Genomic DNA, 26,068 nt, shown 5'->3' on the forward strand with positions numbered 1-26,068 from the left:
GATCCCTTGGGGCCTTGGAGGGAAGTGAGGGGGAGGTGTGGGCGCAAGTTTTGCCTTTCTTGCGGTTGCAGGGGAAGGTGCCGGGAGTGGAGGTTGGGTTGGTGGGCAGTGTGGATCAGACAAGGGAGTCGCGGAGGGAGTGGTCTTTCCGGAAAGCTGATAGGGGTGGGGAGGGAAATATGTCCTTGGTGGTGGGGTCCATTTGGAGGTGGAGGAAATGACGAAGGATGATCTGTTCGTGTGTTTTTTAAATGTGGAGTCTGGAAGGACCTGGCAGGGGACAAAACCTGCTGTTCACCTGTCCATAAAACTTGGTGTTTCGCCCACACGTGAATATACAATGCACTGAGAATAACATAGCTGGATGAGGAAACTGTCCCTGTAGGGAAATACGTTCTGCTTTTAGGCTGCCATCCACACATGTTTTTTGAGACAAGATTCTACCCATTGCATGTGCGCTCTGGGCTCTGATATCAAGCCTGGCCATTTGGCAACTAATACCTGTAAAATTATGCAGCTACTCCGGGCTTGTCAATGCTCCAATATAAAATACTTGTTAGACGGGGTAAGTGAGAAAGGAAAATTGAAACAGTTGGTGACAGGGAACTGATTATTTAGAGTGTCGACAGCCCATGAAAATTCAAGTATGTAGCCTTTAGGAGCTTATTGTTCAATTACAATATCAGTGAAACATTTATGACATCTTCACCTTAATGACAGGGAAATAATCATGACAACTAAATAGGCATCTTTCATACTCTCATTAATATGGAAAAAGAAAGTAGCTTATGATAACACTACTAGAAAATGAGCAATTACTGTATCAGTTGATGAAATATACACTACATTTGTATGTCATTTCCAAAAATATTGATACTGTTTTGCTGCTAATCTTGTAAATTAAAGAACACTTCCAGAATTTCACTCAGATCAAATGTTTCGAACTTGTGACAGGAAAACTAATTTTGAATTTATAGTTGAAATAAACTTACTTATAAACTTTCATAAGAATATTTAGCATAATACTAGGTTCATAATTATAAAATCTCCCTCCCATGTAAAATAAATTCTGTTGTGTGTCAGTTTTATATGATTTGCCAACATGCTTGCATCTGAGGTAGTGGCTGGTGTGTTTAAGTCCTAGAGCGAAACTTGAATATGTGGTAAGTTGATACCACTTTAGTAGTGAGGATTTTCTGGTTTTTCAATATTTTCAGATTAGATTTTTGTTCTGCCTGTTAATCGATGTTTAAATATTCGATAGTATTATTCAAAGACAAATAGAGAATTCGACAGGTATCCTTGCTGATAATCCTCTCACCCGATCCCAGAACAATTTGCATTTGTATGGCACTTTTAAAAGAGTAATAGCGTCTCAAGGTGGTTCCCAAGAGGTGTCACCAAAACTTGATGGTGAGACGCATGGTAAGACATTAAGGTAGGCAAAATTGAGCACTGCAGATGCTGGAAACCAGAGTTTAGACCAGAGTGGTGTTGGAAAAGCACAGCAGGTCAGGCAGCATCCGAGGAGCAGGAAAATTGACGTTTCGAGCAAAATCCCTGATGAAAATCCTCAACTCCACTTTGTTGCTGTTCCCCATAACCTTTGATTCCCTTATTGCTTAAAAATCTGTCCTTATCAGCTCTTGAACATACTTAACAACTCAGCCTTGACAGTCCTTTATGGTAAAGAATTCCACAAATTAACACCCCTTTTGAGAGAAGAAATTCCTCCTAATCTGTGTCTAAAGTGAGCAGCCTGTTACTCTGAGATTATGCCTTCTGATTCTGAACTCTCCCACAAAGCTAAACAATCTTTAATCATCTAGCATGTCAAATGCCTTAAGAATCTTATGTGGCAATAAGGTTTCCACTTGCTCTTCTAAATTCGATTGAGCACAAGCTTAAACTACTCCACCCCTCATAGAGTCACAGCGTGCTACAGCACAGAAGCAGACTCTTTGGTTCAATTTGTCCATGCCGACCAAGTTTCTTAAACGACTCTAGTCCCACTTTCCTGCATTTGGCCCATATTCCTCCAAACCTTTCCTATTCATATACCTTCCAAATGTCTTTTAAATGTTATAACTGTACCTGCATCTACCACTTTCTTTGGCAGTTTATTTCACACACGAACTATCCTCTGTATGTCTTTTATGTCTGTCTTCTCTCATCTTACAAAATATTCTCCCTAGTTTGAAATCCCCCACCCTAAGGAAAATATCTTTGCTATTCACCTTACCAATGCCCCTCATGATTTTATAAATCTTTATGATGTTACCCGTCAACCTCCGATCCTCCGGGGGAAAGAAGCCCAGCCTATTCAGCACCTCACTCTAGCTCAAACCCTCCATTCCCAGGAACATCCTGGTAAATCCTTTCTGAACCCTCTCCAATTTAATAATAATCTTCTTATAGCAGACCAGAACTGTACATGTTACTCCAAAGGGGGCCTCACCAATGTCCTGTACAACCTCAACATGCTTCTCAAGTCTGATACCCAATGCTGTGAGCAATGAAGGCAAGTGTGTTAAATACTACCTTTACCACCCTCTCTACTTGGGATGCACCTATGTACCTGAACCCCTAAGTCTCTCCATTTGACAACATTACCCAGGACTCTGCCATTAACTACGTAAGTTTTGCCCTTGTTTGCACTATCTGCCACGCTTCAGCCCATTGGCCCAATTGATCAAGCTCTCTTTTTGATCTTAGATAACCTTCTTCACTGTTGACTATAACTACCAAGTTTGGTGTTCATCACATGGCACCAACTAACTATGCCTCCTAAATTTTCATCCAAATCGTTTATATAAATAACAAATAATAACAGTCCTCAAAAGAATATCCCTCCATACTTGGAATCAACTATTGGTCGGCATGGATGAATTGGACCGAAGGGTTTGTTTCCATGCTGTACAACTCTGTATTGGCTATCCTGCTCCCATGCTCTGTTTGCTACACACTTCAGGTCCTTCATATCTCCTTTCTGTGTCTCAATGCACACAAGTCCACTCACCCATCATCACTGGGCTCTTTGACTGACATTTGCTTAGGATTTAGGAACACATACATTTTTAAATTTTCTTTCTTGGTTTTGAATCCATCAAATGTCTTGCCTGTCTCTATCTTTGTAACTTTCTATAACCATAGTTCCTGAAAAATGTTAATTTTGCACTAATTTTGGTGCTTCTCTATATCCTGGACACTTTAAAATAACTCTTGTTGGTGGCAATGCTTTCAGCAGCTACTAAGGCCCTGGTCAGTGCAATCCCTTCATGAACCCTTCATTTGTCTGTCTTTTTTTCTCTTCTGATACGTTTTGTAAAACATAGTCCTTTGACCATCTTTTGTCATCTGCCTTATGGCTCTTTATGTGGTCTGATGTCCAATTTTATTGAATAAGGCTCCTGTCAGGCGCCTTTGAACACTTTTCTGTATTGATAGTGTTATTTGATTATAAATTACTATTGTTGGAACATGTTTATTGTGTGTGAAGTAATTGTTTAATCAGATGACTTATGTACTGCTTAAAGCTCTCTTTTTATATGGCCTTAACTAATATATGAGGAGAAAGTGAGGTCTGCAGATGCTGGAGATCAAAGTTGAAACTTTATTGCTGGAACAGCACAGCAGGTCAGGAATTCCTGAAGAAGGGCCTGTGCCTACTTTCCTCATTTTCTCTCGCTTGCGCTCTCTCTTACTCCCTGTCTATGACCCTCATCATTTTATACATCTTGATCCTTTCAATCTCCTCTATTCTAAGGAAAATGACCCCAGTCAATCCAATCTCTCTTCATGACTGAATCTCTGCAGCCCAGGCAACATACTGAAAAATCACCTCTGAACCCTCTCCAGTGCTGTCATATTTGTCCTATAATATGGATTTCAGAACTTCGCATAATACTCTCACTGTGGCCTAATTAACATTTTATACCGTTCCAGCATAACCTCCCTCCTCTTAAATTCTGTATGTTTGATAATAAAGGCAAGTATCCCATGTGTCTTTTCAACAACTTTGTCCAATTTGCTAAATTTCTTTGGATCTCATGGGCTTTTAGCTTTGTTATCAGTGGCCCATGCAGGACCTTACAAAAATAATTTCTGAAGTGCAAGTAGACTTGTTCTGCACACCTGATCAACTCATTGAAAAATCCAATGAAGTTGGTCAGATATGACCTCCCCTTAACAAACGCTGACTGTTCTTGATTAATCCCTGCCTCTCCAAATACAGATTAATTCTGTCGCTCAGAATTGCTTCTAATAGTTTCCTCACCAATGAGGCTAGACTGATGTGCCTGTATGTTCCTGGTTATCCCTTGCTCCCTTCTTGAATATGGTACCACACTGCTTGTCCTCCAGTCCTCTTGCACCTCTCTTCTGCTGAGGGAGGAATTGAAAACTATTGGCAACAGCCCTGTTAGTTACTCCCTTGCCTTACTCAACAACTTGGGATACATTTCATCTGGCCTAGATGTTTGTCTACTTTTTTTATCTTTGTTTTTCTATCTGTCTCTCTTTCGTATCCGTCTGTACTTTCCTCATTTTCTCTCGCTTGTCATTCCTGTCCCCTGTCTCTTTCACTAACCCCATTTGCTTGAACTCTTCTCCCCACCCTTGGCCTCCTTCCCTCCCCACTCCTCTCCCAGTTGTGGGGTCCTTCATTTTGTGTGTGCTTGAGGTCCACCTTCCAATTTTGTATCTCAGGCTTATCTTTGCTGTATATGTGCATCCATTCCATACATACCCCTCTTGTGTTTTCATGTCCTTGTCTCAATGGTTAGCTCCGAATGAAACAATCAATTGAGAGCAGAATAACATTTTAAAAAGTGGAAAATATGTACAGTGCTTTTCATTTTGCTTAACGACCACTGAAAATGTCTGTTCCTTATGTTGTGTTTGCAGTTTTTTGAAAGATCTATACCTCCAAAAGGCCTTTATGTGTATGGAGATGTTGGTAAGTCTTGATTATAATTGTGTCTGCACCCAGGCATGTTAAGCTGCCATTTGATTTATGGCTACTGTTGATTTGACTGATTTTTGTTTTTCTCATACATTTCAAACATAATTATACTGCATTAGCTGATCTTCTATTGTGCTGTCAGATCAGATGAAGTGAGATTTGAGTCTATGGATCTTTTGGCAGAGTGTGCAGGCATTGTTCACTTTTCATTTTAAAATTTTCTGTTCTATACTGAGAAAATCGGATTGTTTTATAAAAGTGTCAAAAGCTATTGTTAAAAATCAAAACTTACAGCAATTTGGAAAGCAGAGTAGTGGAGTGAGTAGGTTAGAAATGCAAGATTCTCTACAGTTTAGTTTGAATGAGCCAAAGAAGCAAACTAAATAATCACGGCAGAAAGTGTGTGCAGATGTAACACTCTGACTATGTTGTAGATTCAGCTTTTCCAGTATTCTTTTTATTTAGAAAGATGAAAGGTAATTAATAAAATGTTAGATTTTAAATGTTCCTAGTACAATGCAAGTGATTTATGTTGTGTAGCATAGCCTTCTGTTGCTTATGCGACATTTAATAGCAGCACCAGGTAACCGCCTGAAGGTCACCAACCTTCTACTGGTGCCAAATTCCAGACGAATTGTTTCCAGTGCTATTAAAACCAGAGGACTATCTTTCACCAAAATATTAGTAACGATCCCAGGTACCAGAAAATAGAGCTTGGCTTATTCATTGGGTCTAATAATTGGAACTTATTCCGAATTGTTGTGAGGTATGCCATAGGAGGTCACTTCACATTTTTAAAATTGCTTTCCCCAAGTTGTCCCAAGTGGCGACTTTATTTTTGAATGGTGTCCAATTTGAATATATTCAGTCCATTGAGTATTTGAACTTTACACTAGTTAGAATAATGGAACAGAATAAACTGAATGAAACTTCAGATCTTCATAATGGGAGGAAACAAAAGAAAAGCTTCTTGATGCCAAAATACTTGAACTGTGGTAATGTAGAAATAGAGCAGCAGTCTTCAAAAATAGTCACTGCGAAATTTGCGTGAGGGATACCATGTTCTATTTTTTTCAATACTGTTTATAATGTTTAATTTCATGGGGATAACAAGGCTGCAGGCCGAACAATGTTCTTTTCACTGTCTTTATTCGTTAGTGTGATAGACACAAATTTCTTTAATTTACTTTGTTTGTTTCATGATATCCCAGCAAGCAGTGCTCGACAGAACTGACTAGAGGAGGTATGCTTTGTTTTGAAGTCACAAAGAAGGACAGGGTCCTGGGTAATGTAGTAGAAGAGAAACAGATGGGTTCAGATACATAACTCTTTGGAATTTGAAGCACAGGTAGATTATGAAGAAGGCATTTAGCACGTTTGCCTTCATTACTCAGACCTTTGGGTACAGGAGTTGGGATGTTATGTTGAGTTTGTACAGGACATTGGTGAGACCTCTTCTGGAGTACTGTGTGTAGTTCGAGTCACCCTGTTATAGGAAGGATTTTATTAAACTGGAGGGGGCTCAGAAAAGATTTACCAGGATATTGCCAGGAATGGAGGACTTGAGTTATAAGGAGAGGCTGGATAGACTGGGACCTCCTTCACTGGGATGTAGGAGTTTGAAAGGTGGTCTCACAGAGATTTATAAAGTCATGGAGGGCATAGATGAAGTCTTTTCTGTAAGATGGGGGAGTACAAAACCATGGGGTATATTTTTAAGATGAAAGGAGAATAATTTAAAAAGTACATGAGAGGCAGTTTTTTTAACAGAGAGTGGTTAGTATGTGACATGAAGAGCAAGAGGAAGTGATAGATGCAGGTACAATTACAGTGTTTAATAGACATTTGGATAAATACATGACAGATGTTAGGCTAATTGGTCTATAGTACCTCTTTCTCTTTGATATCTTCTAATCTTTTCCAGAATCCAGGGAATTCTGGAAAATTAATACTAATCCATCTAATGTCTTCACATGTGCTGTCTTTTACAACCAGGATGAAGTCCATCAGGACCAGGGAACTTGTCAGATTTTAATGCTAAAAGTTTTGTCAGCACTCTTTTTTTATTTTTGTTTCTTTGGTGATTTTAATTGTTTTAGTTCCTCACTCCCTTTCAGATTCCGAATCACAATTATTTCCAGAATGCTGTTTTTCTCCTCTGCAGTAAAAGAGATGCATGAGGAAATCAAGTGCAATACTTCCACCGTTGCTGGTTTAGTGGTATTGTGAATGGTATGGAGGATGTAAAGAGGCTTCATGGTGATTTAGACAAGTTGAGTGAATGGATAAGTGTGCTGCTATCAATTTTAGTAGGAAAGATAGAAGGCAGAGGAGTATTTAAATGGTGATGAATTCGTAGATATTGAGGTCCAAATGATCTGGGTGTCCTTCTTCTGTTCACTGAGAGCAAGTTTGCAGATGCAGCGAGCAGTTAGAAAGGCATTTGGTATGTTGGCCTTTGTTGCAAAATGGTTGGAGTACAGAAGCAAGGAATTGGAGCTGTACACGACCTTGATGAGACCACACGTGGAATATTTTATGTACTTGTGGTCTCCTTACCTAAGAAAATATCTAGGCCATTTTGGACTGAGGTGAGGAGAAATGTATTCACTGAGATGGAGAACCTGGTGAATTCTTAACCACTGAAGGCTACGGAAGTCACTGAATACCTTTAAGAAAGAAATAGATTTCTAGAAGCTGAAGTTTCAAGGGGCCGAGAGCAAGAGTATGAGATAGACAGGTAGAGGAACAACTGTGAATATGTTTGAGTGCTATGTGTGCTCAGTGGCCACATGGCCTTCTCTTCCTCTACATTTATATGTTTCTACTCTTTTCTATTCATCATCCCTTTCCCTATTTTCATTATTAATTTCCCAGATTCTTTTTTCTAAAGAAGCAACATTCACTTATTCATTTCCTTTTTACTTCTCTATAGAAGCGCTAGTTATCCATTATGACAGTTCTAACTAGCTTTATCTCACTTTTGAATTTCTCCCACCTTATTAAGCTTTTAGTCATTCTTTGTTATCTTTATATGCTGTGCAATCTTTTGACCTGCCATCTTTTAACATCCTTGTGGAATTTTATGCTTTTACTTCCAATTTTTATACTTGTTCATACAAATTTAATATATCTTTCTTTTCTGCATTGATTAGATTAGGTTAGATTACTTACAGTGTGGAAACAGACCCTTCGGCCCAACAAGTCCACACCGACCTGCCGTCGCGCAACCCACCCATACCCCTACATTTACCCCTTCACCTAACACTACGGGCAATTTAGCATGGCCAATTCACCTGACCTGCACATCTTTGGACTGTGGGAGGAAACCGGAGCACCCGGAGGAAACCCACGCAGACACGGGGAGAATGTGCAAACTCCACACAATTGAACCCGGGTCTCTGGCGCTGTGAGGCAGCAGTGCTAACCACTGTGCCACTATGCCGCCCACAGATGGTGCATCCTTCCCTTAGAATCTTTCTTTTTCACTGGAATGTATTTGTTCATAGTGTTCTGAAATACTTAGGTTCAGCGATAGTGACAGGAATTTAACTTTTCAGTTAGCTTTAGCCAGCTCTGTTATCATTCCTTCATAACTGCACTTCAATTTAAACCTGAGATCTACTCTTCTCTCCCTCAACCTGATTGATTGTGAAATTCACTTATATTGTGATTAAAGCTACTTTAGGTTGTCTTTAATAATAATGTCATGAATTAAACCTGCTTCATTGTGCATTACCAAATCTAGGACAGCCTGCATTCTAGTTAGTTCTGCTGCTGCAAGAAAGTGCTTCAAAAACACTCCATGAATTTGTTCTCCAAGTTCCTCCTGTCAGTTTTATTCATCCAATGTATATGTAGATTAAAATCACTCATGGTCTCTGAAATAACCACACAGAGGCCAGTTTCTTTCACCAAATCATCCTTTATTTGGTAGTGCACAGTACACTGGCTACAACCAGCCAGCTCGGAGTCAGTCCTCAACTGATCACCTGGTTATTTTAGTCAGCTGAGGCTTTTGTGATTGGCCTAGGTTAACAACCCCAATCAACAACGAGATCCACCTGGTCCCAATCACTACCCTCACCAGTTTCTATTGTTTCTTCCACTGTACTCTCCCCTAAACTCTGATTGCTTAGAATCAACTGCCACAAATGACTTCTTGCCTTTATTATTTATAATCTTTACCCAAACTGATTCCGTATCTTCATCCACAGAACTAAGATCATCTCTGCAACCAAAGTTGTGTGTGTGAAAGGGACAACAACAGTATCATTAGTTTTTAATTAACTTTTATTTCCATTCATGGCAAAATCAACTTTCTTCAGCAACACTCCATGTTGCAAAAATACTCCTAACTGCACTCTGATATTAGATAAGGGGTTCCAGGAGTTCAACTGAGTAACAGTAAATGACTAGCAATATATTTCCAAATTGGGATAGCATATTACTTTGAGGGGCATTGGGGAGTAGAGGTGTTCCCATGCGTAGGTTGCACTTTTCCTTGCTGCCATTAAAACTTGGGGATTGGGAGGTGCAGCAGTGCAGCCTGTAGATGGTATACTTTTTAGCTGTGTTGTATCACTTTGAGAATGGAGTGAATATTCAGTTGATGAATGGGATATCAGTCAAACAGGCTATTTTATCATGGATAACTTGGAGGCACCCATCCACGTAAATGGCGAATATTCAATCCTGATCCTAACTAATGGTTTCGAAGTAGTGAAAAAGCTTTGGTGAGGGACTCCATGTAATGCCCAGCCTCTATCTGCTCTTTTATTCACAGTATTTACATTGGCTAATACAGATATGTTTCTGGTGAAGTTTGACCACCAAAGTGTTGACGGTAGAAAATCCAAAGATGATGATGCTAGATATGGTGGTAGGTATGCAACATTATGTGTAGATTTGCAAATAATGCTGTACATTGTGCAAATAATGAACATCCCCACTTCAGACCTTATGATGGAGTGAGGGTTATTGATGAAACAGTTGAAGATAATTAGGCCAAGTTCCTGCCCTGAGGAACTTGTGCAGTGAAGTCCTGAGGCTGAGATGTTTAGGTTCCAACGACCACAACCGCCTTCTTTTGTGTTAGGTAGGAATCTGAAAAGTAAAATGTTTCTGCCAATCCAGAATAACATGAGTATTCTAATGGTGCTGTTGTGCTGAATTAGTTTAAAAAAGTGTCATCAAGATCACTGATACTTGCCTTGACTACTATTATGTTCTTTTTATCTATGTTTGAACTGTTACAACACAGAGGTGAACCCCTCTGTTAATTAAACCAAACACTCAGAAAAGCTAACCTCGCCTTGCAACCTATTAAAATGAGTGGCAGAGAACTCAGAAATTCCATTATTTAAAGAAAATAACATCAGTTTATTTTTCAAGTGTAAAAATGAATATTAAACAACTATTCACAATTCTAAGCCCCCCTTTCTCTTAACTGCTTATTATCTGCCTCCACATTTATAACAATATGCTGTTCCAATAAAACACTTATTAAAATTACATCAACTTAGTTTCAAAACCGCACAGCTGATGTCATCTTCTGTATCTTTCTTCTTCCAGCTGATGATCTCCCTGTGTCATTGTCTTTCTTTTTACTGTGAGTATGTTTCAAATTGTTAGGTTCCCTTCTTGAGATTCCTACACGCTTGATGCAACTGTAATACACCAACATCTGTGAGCCGCCATAGTTTATTTCAGCAAGTACAAGCTTTTAGAGGATGATTTAACACTCTTCACGATGCTTGTGGAACACGTCAAGCGAGGCTTTCTGATCAAGGGAATCATTCTCCCTTCATACAGGGTTTTAAATCACAGTCAGTCATGCACACAAGACACAATCCCCTGTCACTCCCCCATTGTCACATGCCACCCAAAAACAATGTAGATTGATTAGATTATTTCCGGAAACAATATGTTGAGATTATTCCTTATAACAGTGTGAGATGAGGTTATTCCTTTAAACTGTAGCATTACCAAAATATGATTAGATTGTCACATCCTGTCTGCAAGACCGAAAAACAAACCCCTCCCCCGACATCCAGTTTCTTGCATGTCAGCAAATTAACCCTTTAACACCTCTATATGAAAAGATATGACAGAGAGTGTTTCCTAATTTGTTGGAGAGCAAGATGTTAGCTCTCTGTGCATTTCTGTCTCGATGGCAGTTGCTCTCTGACCAATTTTCAAAAGGTCTGCATTTTATACCTCCCCAACATCGGATTGACTCATTGGTTGGCAAAATAGTAAATTCAAAGTCGATTAGGTTTTAGTATGCTGGGGCATAATTTAAACTGGTTAAATTTGGATTGTTGTCAAAACAGCAACCAAAATTCAGGTATCCATTTTACAGCCAAAATTTACATATTTTCAATTTTCCAGTACACTCTGGGACAGCTATCCAGTCATATACAGAGGTGCTTGTAATCTCTCAGTTTAGAACAACATTCACTCTCTCTTAAGGTACAGTACACATCTTCAACCTCCGAACAGAACCAATGCTGAAATGAAGTTTGGAGACAAGTGATCTTGGCAGACCTGAACTGAGCATCTATTTGTAGCTGTCCTGTAGCAATTTTTCTATCAGTTTGCTGATCATTGAGAGGAGACTGAAGGTTGATTGTTGGCTGTACAGGAGTTGTGGACAAATTTCAGTCAGACCAGTTTTCAACCTTGTGGGATAGATGCCAGTGTTACAGTAAATGGAAGAGCTTGGCTAAGGGTGCACCACAGTTCTGCACCACGGTTCTTGGGTTCTACAACAGGGGTGTTGTTGAACTCGGACTTTGCTGTTTAGAGCATGCTTGGCCATATTTTGGTATCTCAAACCAAATTGAATTTGCTGAAAACTGGTATCTGATGCTGGGTTCCTTCAGAGGAGGCTAAAATGGATCATCAAATGGTTAATGTTCCATTTAAAATTTTAGTTGCATGTTTGTCGCTTTTTATGTAATCATATGTATGTGTTATTTATCCTCGAATAAGGCCTGCATAGTACCTTTGGATGCTGCTGCATGACTGCATTCTGAGTGGGTACATTGCACTGTTGTGAAAGTTAATTAGAATTCCTCACCTCTGTCTTTTGCATTTAGATGTTGGGCTGCATCATAATAGAGACATTCATTGAGCCATCTCCTTAAGTTAGCTGTTTTATTGTCCACCATCAGTTGCAATTAGATGTAACTATAAAACAGGTTTGATTGGTGATTTAGTCATGGAAATCATTTGCCTCTGTAAGTTTCACCAGATTAGTATCTTATTTTTAGATGGTGCTGTTCCTTATACATTTCTCATGAAACCAGGCTTGATGTCAATGATAAAGTGAACATAGAACAATACAGCGCAGAACAGGCCCTTCGGCCCTCAATGTTGCGTCGACCTGTGAACTCATCCCCCTACACTATCCCATCGTCATCCATGTGCTTATTCAAGGATTGTTTGAATCTCCCTAATGTGGTTGAATTAACTACATTGGCAGGAAGGGCATTCCACGCCCTTACCACTCTCTGAATAAAGAACCTGCCTCTGACATCTGTCTTAAATCTATCACCCCTCAATTTGTAGTTATGCCCCCTCATACAAGCTGACATCATCATCCTAGGAAAAAGATTTTCACTGTCTATCCTATCTAATCCTCTGATCATCTTGTATGGCTCTATCAAATCCCCTCTTAGCCTTCTTCTTTCCAATGAGAACTGACCCAAGTCTCTTAGCCTTTCCTCATAAGAACCTCCCTCCAGACCAGGCGACATTCTGGTAAATCTTGTCTGCACCTTTTCCAATGCTTCCATATCCTTCCTGTAGCAGGGCGACCAGAACTGTACTCAATATTCCAGGTGCGGTCACACTAGCGTTTTGTATAGTTGCAGCATAACGTTACGGCTTCGGAACTCAATCCTTCTATCAACCAAACCTAACACACTGTCTGCCTTCTGAACAGCACTATCAACCTGGGTGGCAATTTTCAGGGATGTATGTACATGGACGCCAAGATCCCTCTGCATATCCACACCAACAAGAATCTTTCCGTTGACCCAGTATTCTGCCTTCCTGTTATTCTTCCCAAAGTGAATCCCCTCACATTTAGCTGCATTGAACTCCATTTGCCACCTCTCAGCCCAATTTTGCAGTTTATCCAAGTCCCCTGCAATCTGTAACATTCTTCCACACTGTCCACCACTCCACTGATTTTAGTGTCATCTGCAAATTTACTAACCATCCACCTATGCCTGCATCCAAGTCATTTATAAAAATGACAAACAGCAGTAGGTCCCAAAACAGATCCTTGTGGCACACCACTAATAACCAGACTCCAGGCTGAATATTTTCCATCAGTCACCACTCTGCCTCCTTTCAGAAAGCCAGTTTCTAATCCAAACTGCTAAATCACCCTCAGTCCGATGCCTCTGCATTTTCTCCAACAGCCTACCATGTGGAACCTTATCAAAGGCTTTACTGAAGTGAAGCTTTGCTTGGCCATCAAATTACATATTGTGGTGGCATATGGTTTCTGCTGTTGCTGATGTTTGGAGTACCTCACGTATATCCCATTTGGAGCTGCTAAATCTGTTCTTGATCTAGTCTCTTCTATTGATCTGTTTAGCACAATGTTTATGCTACACAACATGAAAGGGGATGTCCTCAGTTCGAAGATGGGAGTTAATTTCCACAAAGACTGTGCAGTCAAGAGGCAGTGCTTGAATCCTAACAATACTGTCATGGACAGATACATCTGCATGGAATGGATTATAAGGATGAGGTCACTTTGGCATTTTTCCCGGTATTGATTCTCTGTCTGTTATATAACCCCTTTCAGCAATTGTGCTCTTCAGAACTCTCCCAACCTGGTCAGTAGTGGCAATACTGAGGCACTGTGTTTGATAGATGTTGAAGTCGAGGGTGTAGTGCTGGAGGGGCATAGCGGGTCGGGCAGCATCCGAGGAGCAAAAGGGTTGACCTTTTGGGCGAGAGCATTTTACCAGGAAGGACCCTTTGCCCGAAATGTTGATTTTCCTGCTCCTTGGATGCTGCCTGACTTGCTTAACTTCTCCAGCATCACACTCTTTACTCTAATCTCCAGCATTTGAAATCCTCGCTTTCGCTTGATTGATGTCAAGGAAATTATTTGCCCTACTCATTACTCATGGTGCACTTCCTAGAGGAATTCTGCATGTTGGAGGACTGATTTATCAGTGTGGGGAGGGCAATAGGTGTTAATCAGTATGAGCTTTATCTTTCCAAATCCTATGACAATTATTAGGTTCTGTTGAGAAATCTCAGAATTACTGTCTCCTGACGGTATACACCACTGACCTGTCATCTCTGGCGAGCCTTCAGGCATGTGGGAAAAGACATGTGTAAGGATAGTGATGCAAGAGGTTGGGGCATTGATGGAAAGTTGGGATTCTATGAAAATAACTGTCAGAACAGTTGTCCTTGTCTCCATTTTTAGTGCAAAAATCTTTTCTCTGTTCGTGTATTTATTCCATCTAAATACAATGCGTAGATTAATTGCTATTGGGTGACCTTTCCAGTTACATACGCAATCATTGTTGTTTGAGTGACTTGCTTGGTCAGTTCAGAAGGCAGTTAAGTATGCATTACATTATTGTGGATTTGGAGTCACATAGAAATCAGACTAGCTAAGATTTCCACGTTTAAAGGATATTTGTGAATCTGACAGCAGTTTGATAGTTAAGTGGTAACCAATACTTTTTAAATTCCAGGTTTATTTGCTAACTGAATTTAAGCAGCTGGAAATGTGAACTCACAAATGTGTATTATTGTCCAAAAGCCATCTTGCCACTGTACTGAACAGTGCTACTGGTCATAAACAGGTCCAGGCAATGGGCCTTGGAGGGGGTCGTTTGGGCCGACTGCCTGCCCCTCTTCCGCGGTTACGTTAGAGCCCGGATGTCCTTGGAGAAGGAGCATGCGGTCTCCACCAATACCCTGGAGTTGTTCAGGGAGAGGTGGGCACCAGATGGAGTGGAGTGCATTATTTCCCCCTCCAACTCTATTTTGATTTAATCCCTGCCCTCCCCTTCACTGTTTGATCACACAACATTGCCCTTTGATGTGAAGGGCACTGCTTGTCACTGGCCACTCGGGTGTTTCCTTTCTTCCTGCTGGTGGAAACTGAATAAAGATTCGTGCACCTTGTGTCTTTCACTGTGTCTCACACCTGCACACACACACCATGGTGCTGGGGAAAAAAAAAAATAAGCACTACTGCAGTTAGGCAGTAGTGTGGGGGTTAAAAAAAAAAGTTTAAAAAACGGGGAACGATGGTGAACTCATCGACCGCCAGTTCCGACACGCCACAACAAGAAACCATAATGATTTCCTCAGGAGACAGGCATGAGCTGCAACCAACAGGGTACCCTTCGTTGTCCAGTACTTCCCAGGAGCTGAAAGAACTACGCCATGTTCTTCGCAGCCTGCAATGCATTATCAGTGAGGATGAGCACCTGGCCGAGACTTCCCCACGCATCCATTTCGCCTTTAAACAACTACCAAACATCAAACAGATGATTGTTTTTGGAAAACTGCCCGGCTTTCAGGACCACACCATACAACCTTGGCTTTGTAGACGCTGCAAGACACGGATACCATTATTGCACGTGGGGACACCTCCTACCATGTACGTGGCAGGTACTCATGCAACTCAGCCAACATTGTCTGTCTCATACGCTGCAGGCAAGCATGCCCTGAGGCATGGGACATTGGCGAGACCAAACAGAGGCAACGGCAACAGATGAATGGACACCACACAACAATCAACAGTTAGGAGCGTTCCCTCACAGTCGGAGAACACTTCAGCGGTCCGGGACATTCGGCCTTGGACCTACGGGTGACCGTCTTCCAAGGCGGACTTCTGGACAGGTAACAAGGAAAAGTGGCCGAGCAGAGGCTGATAGCCAAGTTTGGTACCCATGGGGATGGCCTCAACCGGGATATTGGATTCATGTCACATTTCAGGTGACCCCATTGCAACACACACACACACACACACACGCCAACACACACACACACACACGCCAACACACACTCTCCCACAGACCCATTCACTCATGCAGACCCTCTCTCATATGCTCACACGCACGCACCCTCTCACAGAGCTATATCCGTTTACGCTGACTCACACACGTACACACACACTCTCTCACAGACACACAACCCCACCCCCGTGCCTCCAATCCCGCCAACACATACACCCACATGCACATATACACGTGAGTTTGTGGGATAAATTTGTACTTGCAGAATTATATTTTAACTTTGCTCAAAAACTGCATGAATCCATGTAAGATTCTGTAAATCCGTTTTTTAGATTAGAATCAGTCTGACCATTGTGGCACAGACAGTCTCACACAGGGCAGCTCACACCTTCAATGCATTATCTGGGCCGACATGACACCAATTGTTGAAGTTCCCTTGAGAATGTAACTTTTGAAAAAGTTTTGCAATTTACATATGAAAAAATTGAAACCAACATGATCATTCTCAAAGTTGAGAGACTGAACAAACAGTCCAGGTTGTCTTCAATATATAATTTTAGTTACATCACACTGTAAACTTTTGATATAATTTCTGTGTCTTACAATGCTCCTCCTATCTGAATTATTCCCATAACCCTTAATTCCCCTACTATGCAACCACCTGATGAAGGAGCAGTGCTCCGAAAGCTAGTGCTTCCAAATCAACCTGTTGGACTACAACCTGGTGTTGTGTGATTTTTAACTTTGTACACCCCAGTCCAACACCGTCATCTCCAAATCAGATCGTATTCTGTACCTTTGCCAATGTCAGTGCATCATCTGAATGTTATTCAACATGGAGAAGCACTAATTCATCAGCTGAAGGATGACTGTTTGCGGGCAGTTAACAGGACGTTTCCTTGCCTGTATTTAACCTGAGACCTTGAGACTTCATGGAGTCTGGAATCATGAGGACTTACAGGACAACTACTTCCTGAGTGTTCACCACTGTGCTGCCACCTCTGCTGAATCTGTCCTGCCTGTGGGACAGGACATGTCCAGAGATGGTGCCTGGGACGTTGTGTTTGAGATATGATTCCATGATTATGACTAAATCAGGCTGTGCTTTTTGACCAGTCTGTGAGACCGCTCTCTCCACTTTAGCACTAGTCCTCAGACTTTAGTGAGGAGGACTTTGCAGGTTTGGCAGGGGTGTTTTGCGCTTGTCGATGCCAGCTGTTCCATCTACTTTCATATCTTTTTTGCTTTCTAGCGATAGGTACAATTGACTGACTTGCTCGACCATTTCAGAGAGCATTTAAAAGTCATTGCTCTGGGTCTGGACCAGATGGCAATCTCCTTCTCTGAAGGACGTTGGTGAATCAGATGTGTTTGTCTGTCACTTGACAGTGGTTTTCTGGTCATCATTAGACTCTTAATTCCAGATTTGTTTTGAATTAAAATTCAATAATCTGTCATGAAGGGATTCAAACATGGGTCCCCCACAACCTTACTTGAGTTTCTGAGTTCATAGTTTCATAGTAATAGAAGTAGGAGGAGTCATTTGACCCATCAAGCCTGCTCCACCATTCAGTAAAATCATGGCTGATCTATCCATCGTCTCAGCTCCTCCTATCTGCATTATTCCCATAACCCTTAATTCCCCTACTATGCAAAAACCCATCCAACTGTGTCTTGAATTTACTTAATGAAGCTGCCTGTACGGCTGCTTTGGGCAGAGAATGCCATAGATTCACTACTCTCTGGGAAAAACAGTTCTTTCTCATTTCTGTCATAAATTTACTCCCCCTAATCTTGAGGCCATGTCCCCTAATCCTAGTCCCACCCACCAGCTGAAACAACTTGCCTGACCCTATCTTATCCATCCCTTTCCTAATTTTATATGTTTCTATAAGATCCCCTCTCATCCTTCTAAATTCTAGTGAGTACAGTCCCAGGCGATTCAACCTCTCCGTATAGGGTAACTCCCTCATCTTGAGAATCAACCTGGTAAACCTCCTTTGCATCACTTCCAAAGCCAGTATGTCCTTCCTCAAGTAAGGAGACCAGAACTGCATACAATAATCCACCTGCAACCTCACCTACACCTTCTACAATTGCAGCAGAACCTCCCTGCTCTTAAATTCAATCTGGTGTTGTGTGATTTTTAACTTTGTACACCCTAGTCCAACGCAGTCATCTCCAAATCAGCAATGAAAACCAATATTTTGTTTGCCTTCCTGATTGCCTGTTGAACCTGCAAATCAATTTTTAGCAATTTAATGTACAAGCGTTCCTTAGTCCCTCTGCACAACTTTCACCATTTAAATAATACTCTGATGTTATTTTCACTTCCAAAGTGGATAACCTCACATTTACCAGCATTGTACTCCATCTGCCAGACTCTTGCCCACTCACTTAACCTATCTAAATCTCTCTGCAGACATTACACATCCTCTGCACAGTTTGCCTTTCCGCTCAGTTTAGTGTCATCAGCAAACTGGATATGTTACATTTCGTCTCCTCTTCCAAATCATTTATACATATCATGAACAGTTGCGGGCCCAACACCAACCCCTGCGGCACTCTGCTTGCCACTGGTGTTCAACCAGAGAAACATCCATTTATCCCAACTTTGCTTTCTGTTGGTTAACCAATCCTCTATCCGTGCTATTCATTCCCTGCAACTCCATGCATTCTCATCTTATGGGTGAGTCTTTCATACGGCACCTTATCGAACGCTTTCTGGAAATCCAAGTATACAATATCCACTGTTCTCCCCCATCCACCTTGCATGTTGCATCCTCAAAGAACTCCAGTATGTTTGTCAAGCACGACCTTCCCCTCCTGAATCCATGCTGCATTTGTCTGATGGAGCCCTTTCCATCCAGATGTCTCACTATTTCTTCTTTAATAGTTTCCAGCATTTTCCTGACTACAGATGTTAAGCTAACTGGCCTATAGTTGCCTGCCTTTTGCCTGCACTTTTTTTAAACAATGGCGTGATATTCGCTGTCCTCCAGTCTGACGGGACCTGCCCGGAGTCCAGTGAAAATTACCACTAATGCATCTACTATCCACAGTGCCATTTCTTTCAGCACCCTGGGATGCATTCCATCAGTACCAGGGGACTTATCTACCTTTAAACCCTCGACTTTGCTCAACACTACCCTCGACCTCAACAGTTCCCAATGTATCCCTAACGTGTTAGACACATCCTCCATTGTGAAGATTGACACAAAATAGTTATTCCATGCCTCGGCCATTTCAGCATTACCCAGTGTTAATTCCCCTTCCTCATCCTGCAAGGGACCTACGTCCATTTTAGCTACCCTTTTCTGTTTTATATATTTATAAAAACATTTCCAACCTGTTTTAATATTCTGTGTTAGTTTGCATTTGTAATCTATCTTTCTTTATTGCTTGCTTTGTGGTTCTTTGTTGCTTTTTAATAATCTAGTGTTAGTACTACTAAGGCCATTAATTCCCTTTTGCAATCAAATAAATTGTGCCATTGAAAGAAAATACAAAGACATTTCATTGATCAAAGTCTCTTGTTTTTCACAGGGACGGGGAAGACCATGGTGATGGACCTGTTTTATTCCCACGCAACTGTTAAAAGGAAAAGTCGAGTACATTTTCATGGTTTCATGCTGGATGTCCATCAAAGTAAGATATTCTAACTTGAGCACTAGAAATACAGAATATTGGCATAGATGTAATGTAAGGTCAAAAAATACTATAAAATCAATAATCTCCGATTGTTTGCAATACAGAGTGCTCACCTGGTGGTTTATATCCATTGTTTCACCTGCAAGAAGTTCTCAATTTTAAATCAGCTACTATCATGGGATAAGAACGAGTGAGCAAGTATTGTCTGAAAGGCAAAATGGAAAATGGCATAATCATCCTGAGTTAGTCTTGAGTATCTCTGAAAATGTTTGGAGAAGCATTGATGGAAGTTGGGAGAAGTGAAGTCTCAGTCTTTTGGATCAGGAAGCATGTCAATTGACAGAAGAGACAATTGTGGAAAAAAAGGAACTTCCTTGTAAATAAAATTTATTTGTTGCCATCATTTTCCTTGACTGTGTTTGTACTGAGCCTAGGCAAAAACAGGTCCTCTTCTAAGAATATCATGTAAAATGAGTTTACTCAATTTTAGCACACTTCTTGCTGCATGGTGCAAAATAGCTTTTTTTTAAGCAAGTTACTGTTCCATGAAGTTTGGGTAATGCTGACGAGACCAGAATTGTGAACCTTCCTAATTTGCGATAAATAGTTGCACTCAGGCTAAAGAAATTGTTACTGTGGAAACAGGAAAAGTTATCTTGGCGCATTAAAAGTATTTGAAGAGGATAATCATATTGTGGCAAAACAGAGAAAAGATTGCACAGCTAACCATCTTTCACCTGATCTTGGGCTGTTAAAGTTCCTGAAGAAGTTATGCATATTTTGAACACTGAAAATTCCTCACTTGTGAATATAAAAGTTACCTGAAGAACCAAAACAAAACATGAAAAAGGAACAGCAGACTATTCAGCCCATTGAGCCTGCTCTATCATTCAATAAGATCATGGCTGATCTGATTGTCACCTGAAGTCTACTTTCAGCTTCTAACTGCTATTTATTGAAGTGGGAGTTTGGAAACCAATATTGTCACTAACGTTTCCTGTCAACTGCATGTATCCAGTATTCCGTAATGATGATCGATATCAGCATGCCCATTGTGGTATGCCCATTGTGCAGTGCATCTGGAAGAAAATTACAGGCAAAGCTGGTCATCACCCAACTCACCACCCCACGAGTCATTAGGTTGCATTATGTGTTCTCAAATAACGTTTGTCCTCAACTACTGTATTGCCTTTTAACAAACAGTTAAATCCCTGAGCATGATTCTTGGTTCCCTTGTATGTCAAAAGATCTGTCTAACTTGGTATTGACAATATTCTATGACCCAGCCTCCACTGTTCTCTGTGGAAATGAATTCCAACGATTCTGAGAAGAAATTTGTTCTCCTCAGCATTTTAAATTTGCAATCCCTTCTTTTTAAGTTGTTTTATTTCTTTTTAAGTTGTTTTAATCAAGTTGAACTTCATGTATTATAAGCTATGAGTTTCCTCACTCATATTTGCTGAGTTTCCTCAGCAAATGTTCCTTATCTTGGCAGTGACATTGGCTTAAAGTATAAGGCATCATTGTAGTGCAGGAGTAGGTACACTGCCACTGCACTGGGAGGCCCAGATTCAAATCTCACCTACTCCTGAAGTGCATAACAATATTTCTGAACACGTTGATTTGAAAAAAGCAGTTGATAAAAAAAATTTAACAACAATTTTAGGATAAAGTGTCATGGGCTCAAATGGTGCAGTGCTAGTGTCCCTACCCTGAGCCAGGGGAGTTGCACTCAAGCCCCACTTACTCCAGAATTGTCCACGATAACAACTTTGGACAGGCTTATTAGAAAGCATCTCAGGTAAAGTTTGACCAAAGGTCATGCACATTGTTCGACAAAGGCATGGAATTTGTGATTCATAGACTGTGTATTTATATACAGTTGATCATTTTATGAACAGAGACAACTTTGATATCAGTGCACTGAATAGCCAAATGTAGATGTTAACAAAGAGGCAATTTAATCTAACCATTTTCTATTGATATTTGCTGACCATGTGAAAAAGTAATCATAGAGTTGTTGAGTTATAGAATTATACAGCACGGAAACAGACCCTTCGGCTCAACTCATCCACACTGATCAGATAGCCTAAACTGATCTAGTCCCACTTTCCAGCATTTGGCCTTTATCCCTCAAATTCCTTCCTATTCATGTACCCATGTCCTGAAGATGTTTATGCACATTCTGTTATCTCCTTTTTCTTTGGCAACCTATTCAACTTGACCTTCAATATCGGTATTATTTCTTTGTTAACTGCGAATCCTGGAAGTAAATTCTGTTTTCATGTAATGTAATCAGAGGGATGCCTGATAATTAATGGTACAAGGAGACCAGGCTGCACATATTAGTTGGGTGGGAATAATTTCTATAAATATGGGGACCTAGTAATCAGTGGGGTGGGTTTAATGAAGCATGGTTGCGTGAAATATAGTTCTCCTAAAAGTGTGGACTTAATTTCTGTTCAAGAACATTTATCTTCTAGTGTATTGTAAATTTTATAAACTCAGTGTGGAACTGACTCCAAAATGGTGGTAGCACCATCATGTGGTGGAACTTTGTGTGATGTTATGTTTGTGAATGTAACGTAGAATTACAGAATCCCTACAGAACTGAAAGAGGCTATTTGGCCCATTGAATTCTCACCCTCTGGAGACCATCCAATCTGGACCCAGCCACCAGCCTAACCCTGTAACTGCACATTTACAGTAGCTAACCCACCTAGGCTGCCCATCCCTGGACATGATGGGGCTTTTTTTGGGGAGGAAAAAATAATGAAAACTTTGTTTTCCTACCCCTAAAAGCAAGTTTTGGTTAATTAACTATTTTGCTTCATCATGGCTCTCGGGCAGAAGGCACAACTTTATGATAGGAGTTTCTTTTTCATAAACATGTTAATGCATACCCCTTCTTTTACTTACTGATTTTAAACACTATTTTTATCTAATTACTTTCCCCAAAAGTTTGTTCCACAAGACCCCGGAAGCATTTATTTATTTTAGTGCAGTTAACTGTTTTATGTTAGTTACCGTGTACTTATTTCATTAATCCATCTCTCTGGTTCTCAGGCTTCAGATAGCTCCTGCTTACTGTGGTGTTCCATAAACATTCTTCCATTTAAATTTACGTTCCATTTCGAGTAATTTTGCAGAAGAGCCGTTGTTTCTTCCTAAATATTGCTCCCCATTACTCTCCTTTTCAAATGCCTGATGTTTCATGGCAGATTGGTATCACTCTCCCTATGTCCCTCTGAAGCCTCCAACATTTTGTTCTCACTACTTTTTTCAAATTTTCTTATCTGTAACATTTTAACTTATATCTAAGTCCAGAATACTAATTTTCCCCAGTTTGACAAGCAACTATTCACTATTGTGTTTTGCTTTCTGATTCTTAGCCTTTTTTTTCATGCATTTGATCCCATGGTCATTAATTTTCCTAACAAGTCTGTTCTATGACAGGTCATCAAGTAGCTTCTCAGAGTTCACAGCATCAACTACATCACCCTCTTCAACAATTCCTGATACTAAATTGTAGAATTCAATAAAATTTGTCATGATTTGCCTTTAACAAAGTAATTTGTTAACCATTCCAAGTGACTATCTGTTTGCAGAGATTACTGTTGTGCTGTCAGTGCTAATTATCTATTTCACTATCTTGCCAAGTCAACCGCTCTTTCCCCATAATCCATTTCTCTCCCATGAGAGTACTTCCCAATTGTTTTCCCTACTGTCCATTCATTATTAAACATTGCTGAAAGGAAAGTGAAGCCTACAATGAAATGGATTGTGCACTAGTTATCGAAGTTTATTTTCATGCATCTGTGGTGCTTTAACAATTTCTTCCTTAATTTTTCCAAAGTAACTGTCTGATCAAATTCTGTGTCGCCACAACAAAGTATGCGCACTGTTAAATTGTATTCATGATTAACAGTTAATGGAACATGCTTTGGGGCCAGAACTATGTTTTGCAATATATGTTGTACAGAATTTACTGCACAGAATTGGGCATCAGCCCAACAGGTCAATGCTGCTGATTAAGCTTCTTCTATTCTTTATTCTCTCAAGTGCTTATCTAGATTTGCCTTCAATCCCTTCAAGCGGTTGGCTTGACAATTTCATACAGTAGTGTGTTCCACATTCCAGCCATTCTAGAATCACAAAGTTTCTTCTGAAATGTTTTAACTATGACAAAGTACAGCCTCGATCATCCAGCAATCTAGGAGTCTGCAAGTGGAATAGTTTGGTCTTAATGGACCCTGTGCTGTGCATTCTATGTAATTCAAACCAGACCAGAAAATGTAGTGCTCAATGAGGGAAACTTTTTATTTTATGAAATAAGAAAAATGCAGTGGATTTGCCTGACTGAAAACAGAATAAAATGCAAAATGGATATGAGACAAGTATAGTCTAAACACAATAATTTCCATTATCTTCTATTTTTGCTGAGGATCTAACTTACTGTGTCTTGTTCTTGACCAAATGCCTGATGTTAAAGGTGGAAATACACATGAACATGTGAAATTTCTGATTCTATTAATTATAAAATGGATTAGCTGCTTAAATTTGAAGTGCATTACCAAAATGCCATAACCATTGTGTCTAGTTCTAGACACTTTTTTTTAACAGATTTCAATGTAGATTCTCTGAATAACAACCGTTTTTTCACTTTGCTACACTAGGAATCCATCGGTTAAAGCAGACTTTGCCAAAAAGAAAACCTGGCTTAATGGCCAAGTCATATGATCCAATAGCACCTATCGCTGCAGAAATCAGTAATGAGAGCTGCCTGTTATGTTTTGATGAGTTTCAGGTATTTTGAACTTTTTTTAATGAGATATATTTAGTTAATGTACTAGTTTAATGACAAGCTTAAGAATATATTGATCCATATGTTCAGATCAATAGATGTAGGAACTTGGAAAGCATTAACTAAGCTTTTCCAAATGTCCTGTTGGGAATTAAGAGTAATGAATAAGCTTTGCTTTATAGATTTATGGCCAGTAAGCACCAGTTTTAAAATCAGACAAGCAAACTTGCTCACACTCCTCCTCCACATACACTGCATTCACCATGGACGTCCAATCCCTATACACATCGATCTGCCACGATGAAGGTCTCCAAGCCCTCCGTCTCTTCCTCTCATGCCGTCCCAACTAGTACCCTTCCACTGACACCCTCATTTGCCTCACTGAACTGGTCTTCACTCGCAACAACTTCTCCTTCCAATCCTCCCATTTCCTCCAAACCAAAGGGGTAGCCATGGGCACTCGCATAGGACCCAGCTATGCATGCCTATTTTTTGGATACACTGGCACCACCACCCCATCTGTTCCTCCGCTACATTGATGACTGTATCAGTGCCGTCTCGTGCTCCCACGAGGAGATTGAACAGTTCATCAACTTTACCAACATCTTCCACCGCAACTTCAAATTCACCTGGACCATCTCGGACACCTCCTTTCCCTTCCTGGACCTCTCCATAACTGTCTCCGGTGACCAAATAAGCACAGTCTTCTACTGCAAGCTCATCGACTTCCACAGCTACCTAGACTACATGTCTTCCCACCTACCTCCTGTAAAAAATGCCATCCCTTATTCCCAGTTCCTCCCTCTCCACCGCATCTGTTCCCAGGATGTCCAATTCCACCTCAGAAAGTCGCAGATGGCCTCCTTCTTCTTTGATTGCTACTTTCTTTCCCAAGTGGTTGATGCCCTCCAACGCATCTCCTCCACTTCAAGCTCCACCACCCTTGAACATCACCCCTCCCAAGGCAACACAAGCCCTCTGGTCCTCACCTCCCACTCACCAACTTTCGCCATCTCGAAATGGACCTGACCACCAAAGATATATTTCCCTCCCTTTCCTTATCAGCATTCCGGAGAGACCATTCCCTCTGTGACTCCCTTGTCAGGTCCAAGCCCCCCACACCCCACTCCTGGCACCTTTTCCTGCCACTGTAGCAAGTGCAAAGCCTGCGCCCACACCACTCCCCCTCACCTCCGTCCAAGACCCCAAGGGATCCTTTCACATTCGTCAAAAATTTACCTGTACTTCTACCAATGCATCCAGTGTGGTCTCCTCTGCACCAGGGAGACAGGACACCTTCTTGCGGATCGTTTCAGAGAAGATCTCTGGGACACCCGCACCACCAACCCCACCACCCCGTGGCTGAACACTTCAACTTCCCCTCCACTCTGTCAAGGACCTGCTGGTTCTGGGCCTCCTCCACCTCCAAAGAGCTACCACCCGACTCCTGGAGGAAGAATGCCTCATATTCCGCCTTGGGACCCTGCAACCACCCAAGATAAATGTAAATTTCAACAGCTTCCTCATTTCCCCATCCCCCACATTATCCCAGCCCCAAACCTGCAACTCGGCACCGCACTCTGGACCTATCCATCACTTTCCCCTCTGACCTATCACCTTCTTTCTCAGCTACTTTCC

The 26,068-nt window shown here is 40.9% G+C and overlaps 1 protein-coding gene across 4 annotated transcripts in view; it reads left to right on the forward strand.

Annotated features, from left to right (window-relative positions):
• The window catches only part of afg1lb (AFG1 like ATPase b), a 168,835-nt gene that overhangs the window by 50,286 nt on the left and 92,481 nt on the right, over positions 1-26,068 (forward strand). For 2 of the 4 annotated variants that reach the window (XM_043687086.1, XM_043687085.1), the window contains exons 3-6: positions 4,906-4,957; positions 9,750-9,845; positions 19,522-19,623; positions 24,303-24,433. In XM_043687086.1, the coding sequence (XP_043543021.1) occupies positions 4,906-4,957; positions 9,750-9,845; positions 19,522-19,623; positions 24,303-24,433 (381 nt within the window). The remainder of the gene's footprint in view (positions 1-4,905; positions 4,958-9,749; positions 9,846-19,521; positions 19,624-24,302; positions 24,434-26,068) is intronic. The other 2 variants (XM_043687087.1, XM_043687088.1) reach the window with 2 other exon arrangements.

This window comes from Chiloscyllium plagiosum, chromosome 3 (genome assembly GCF_004010195.1).
Source record: "Chiloscyllium plagiosum isolate BGI_BamShark_2017 chromosome 3, ASM401019v2, whole genome shotgun sequence".
Taxonomy (NCBI): domain Eukaryota; kingdom Metazoa; phylum Chordata; class Chondrichthyes; order Orectolobiformes; family Hemiscylliidae; genus Chiloscyllium; species Chiloscyllium plagiosum.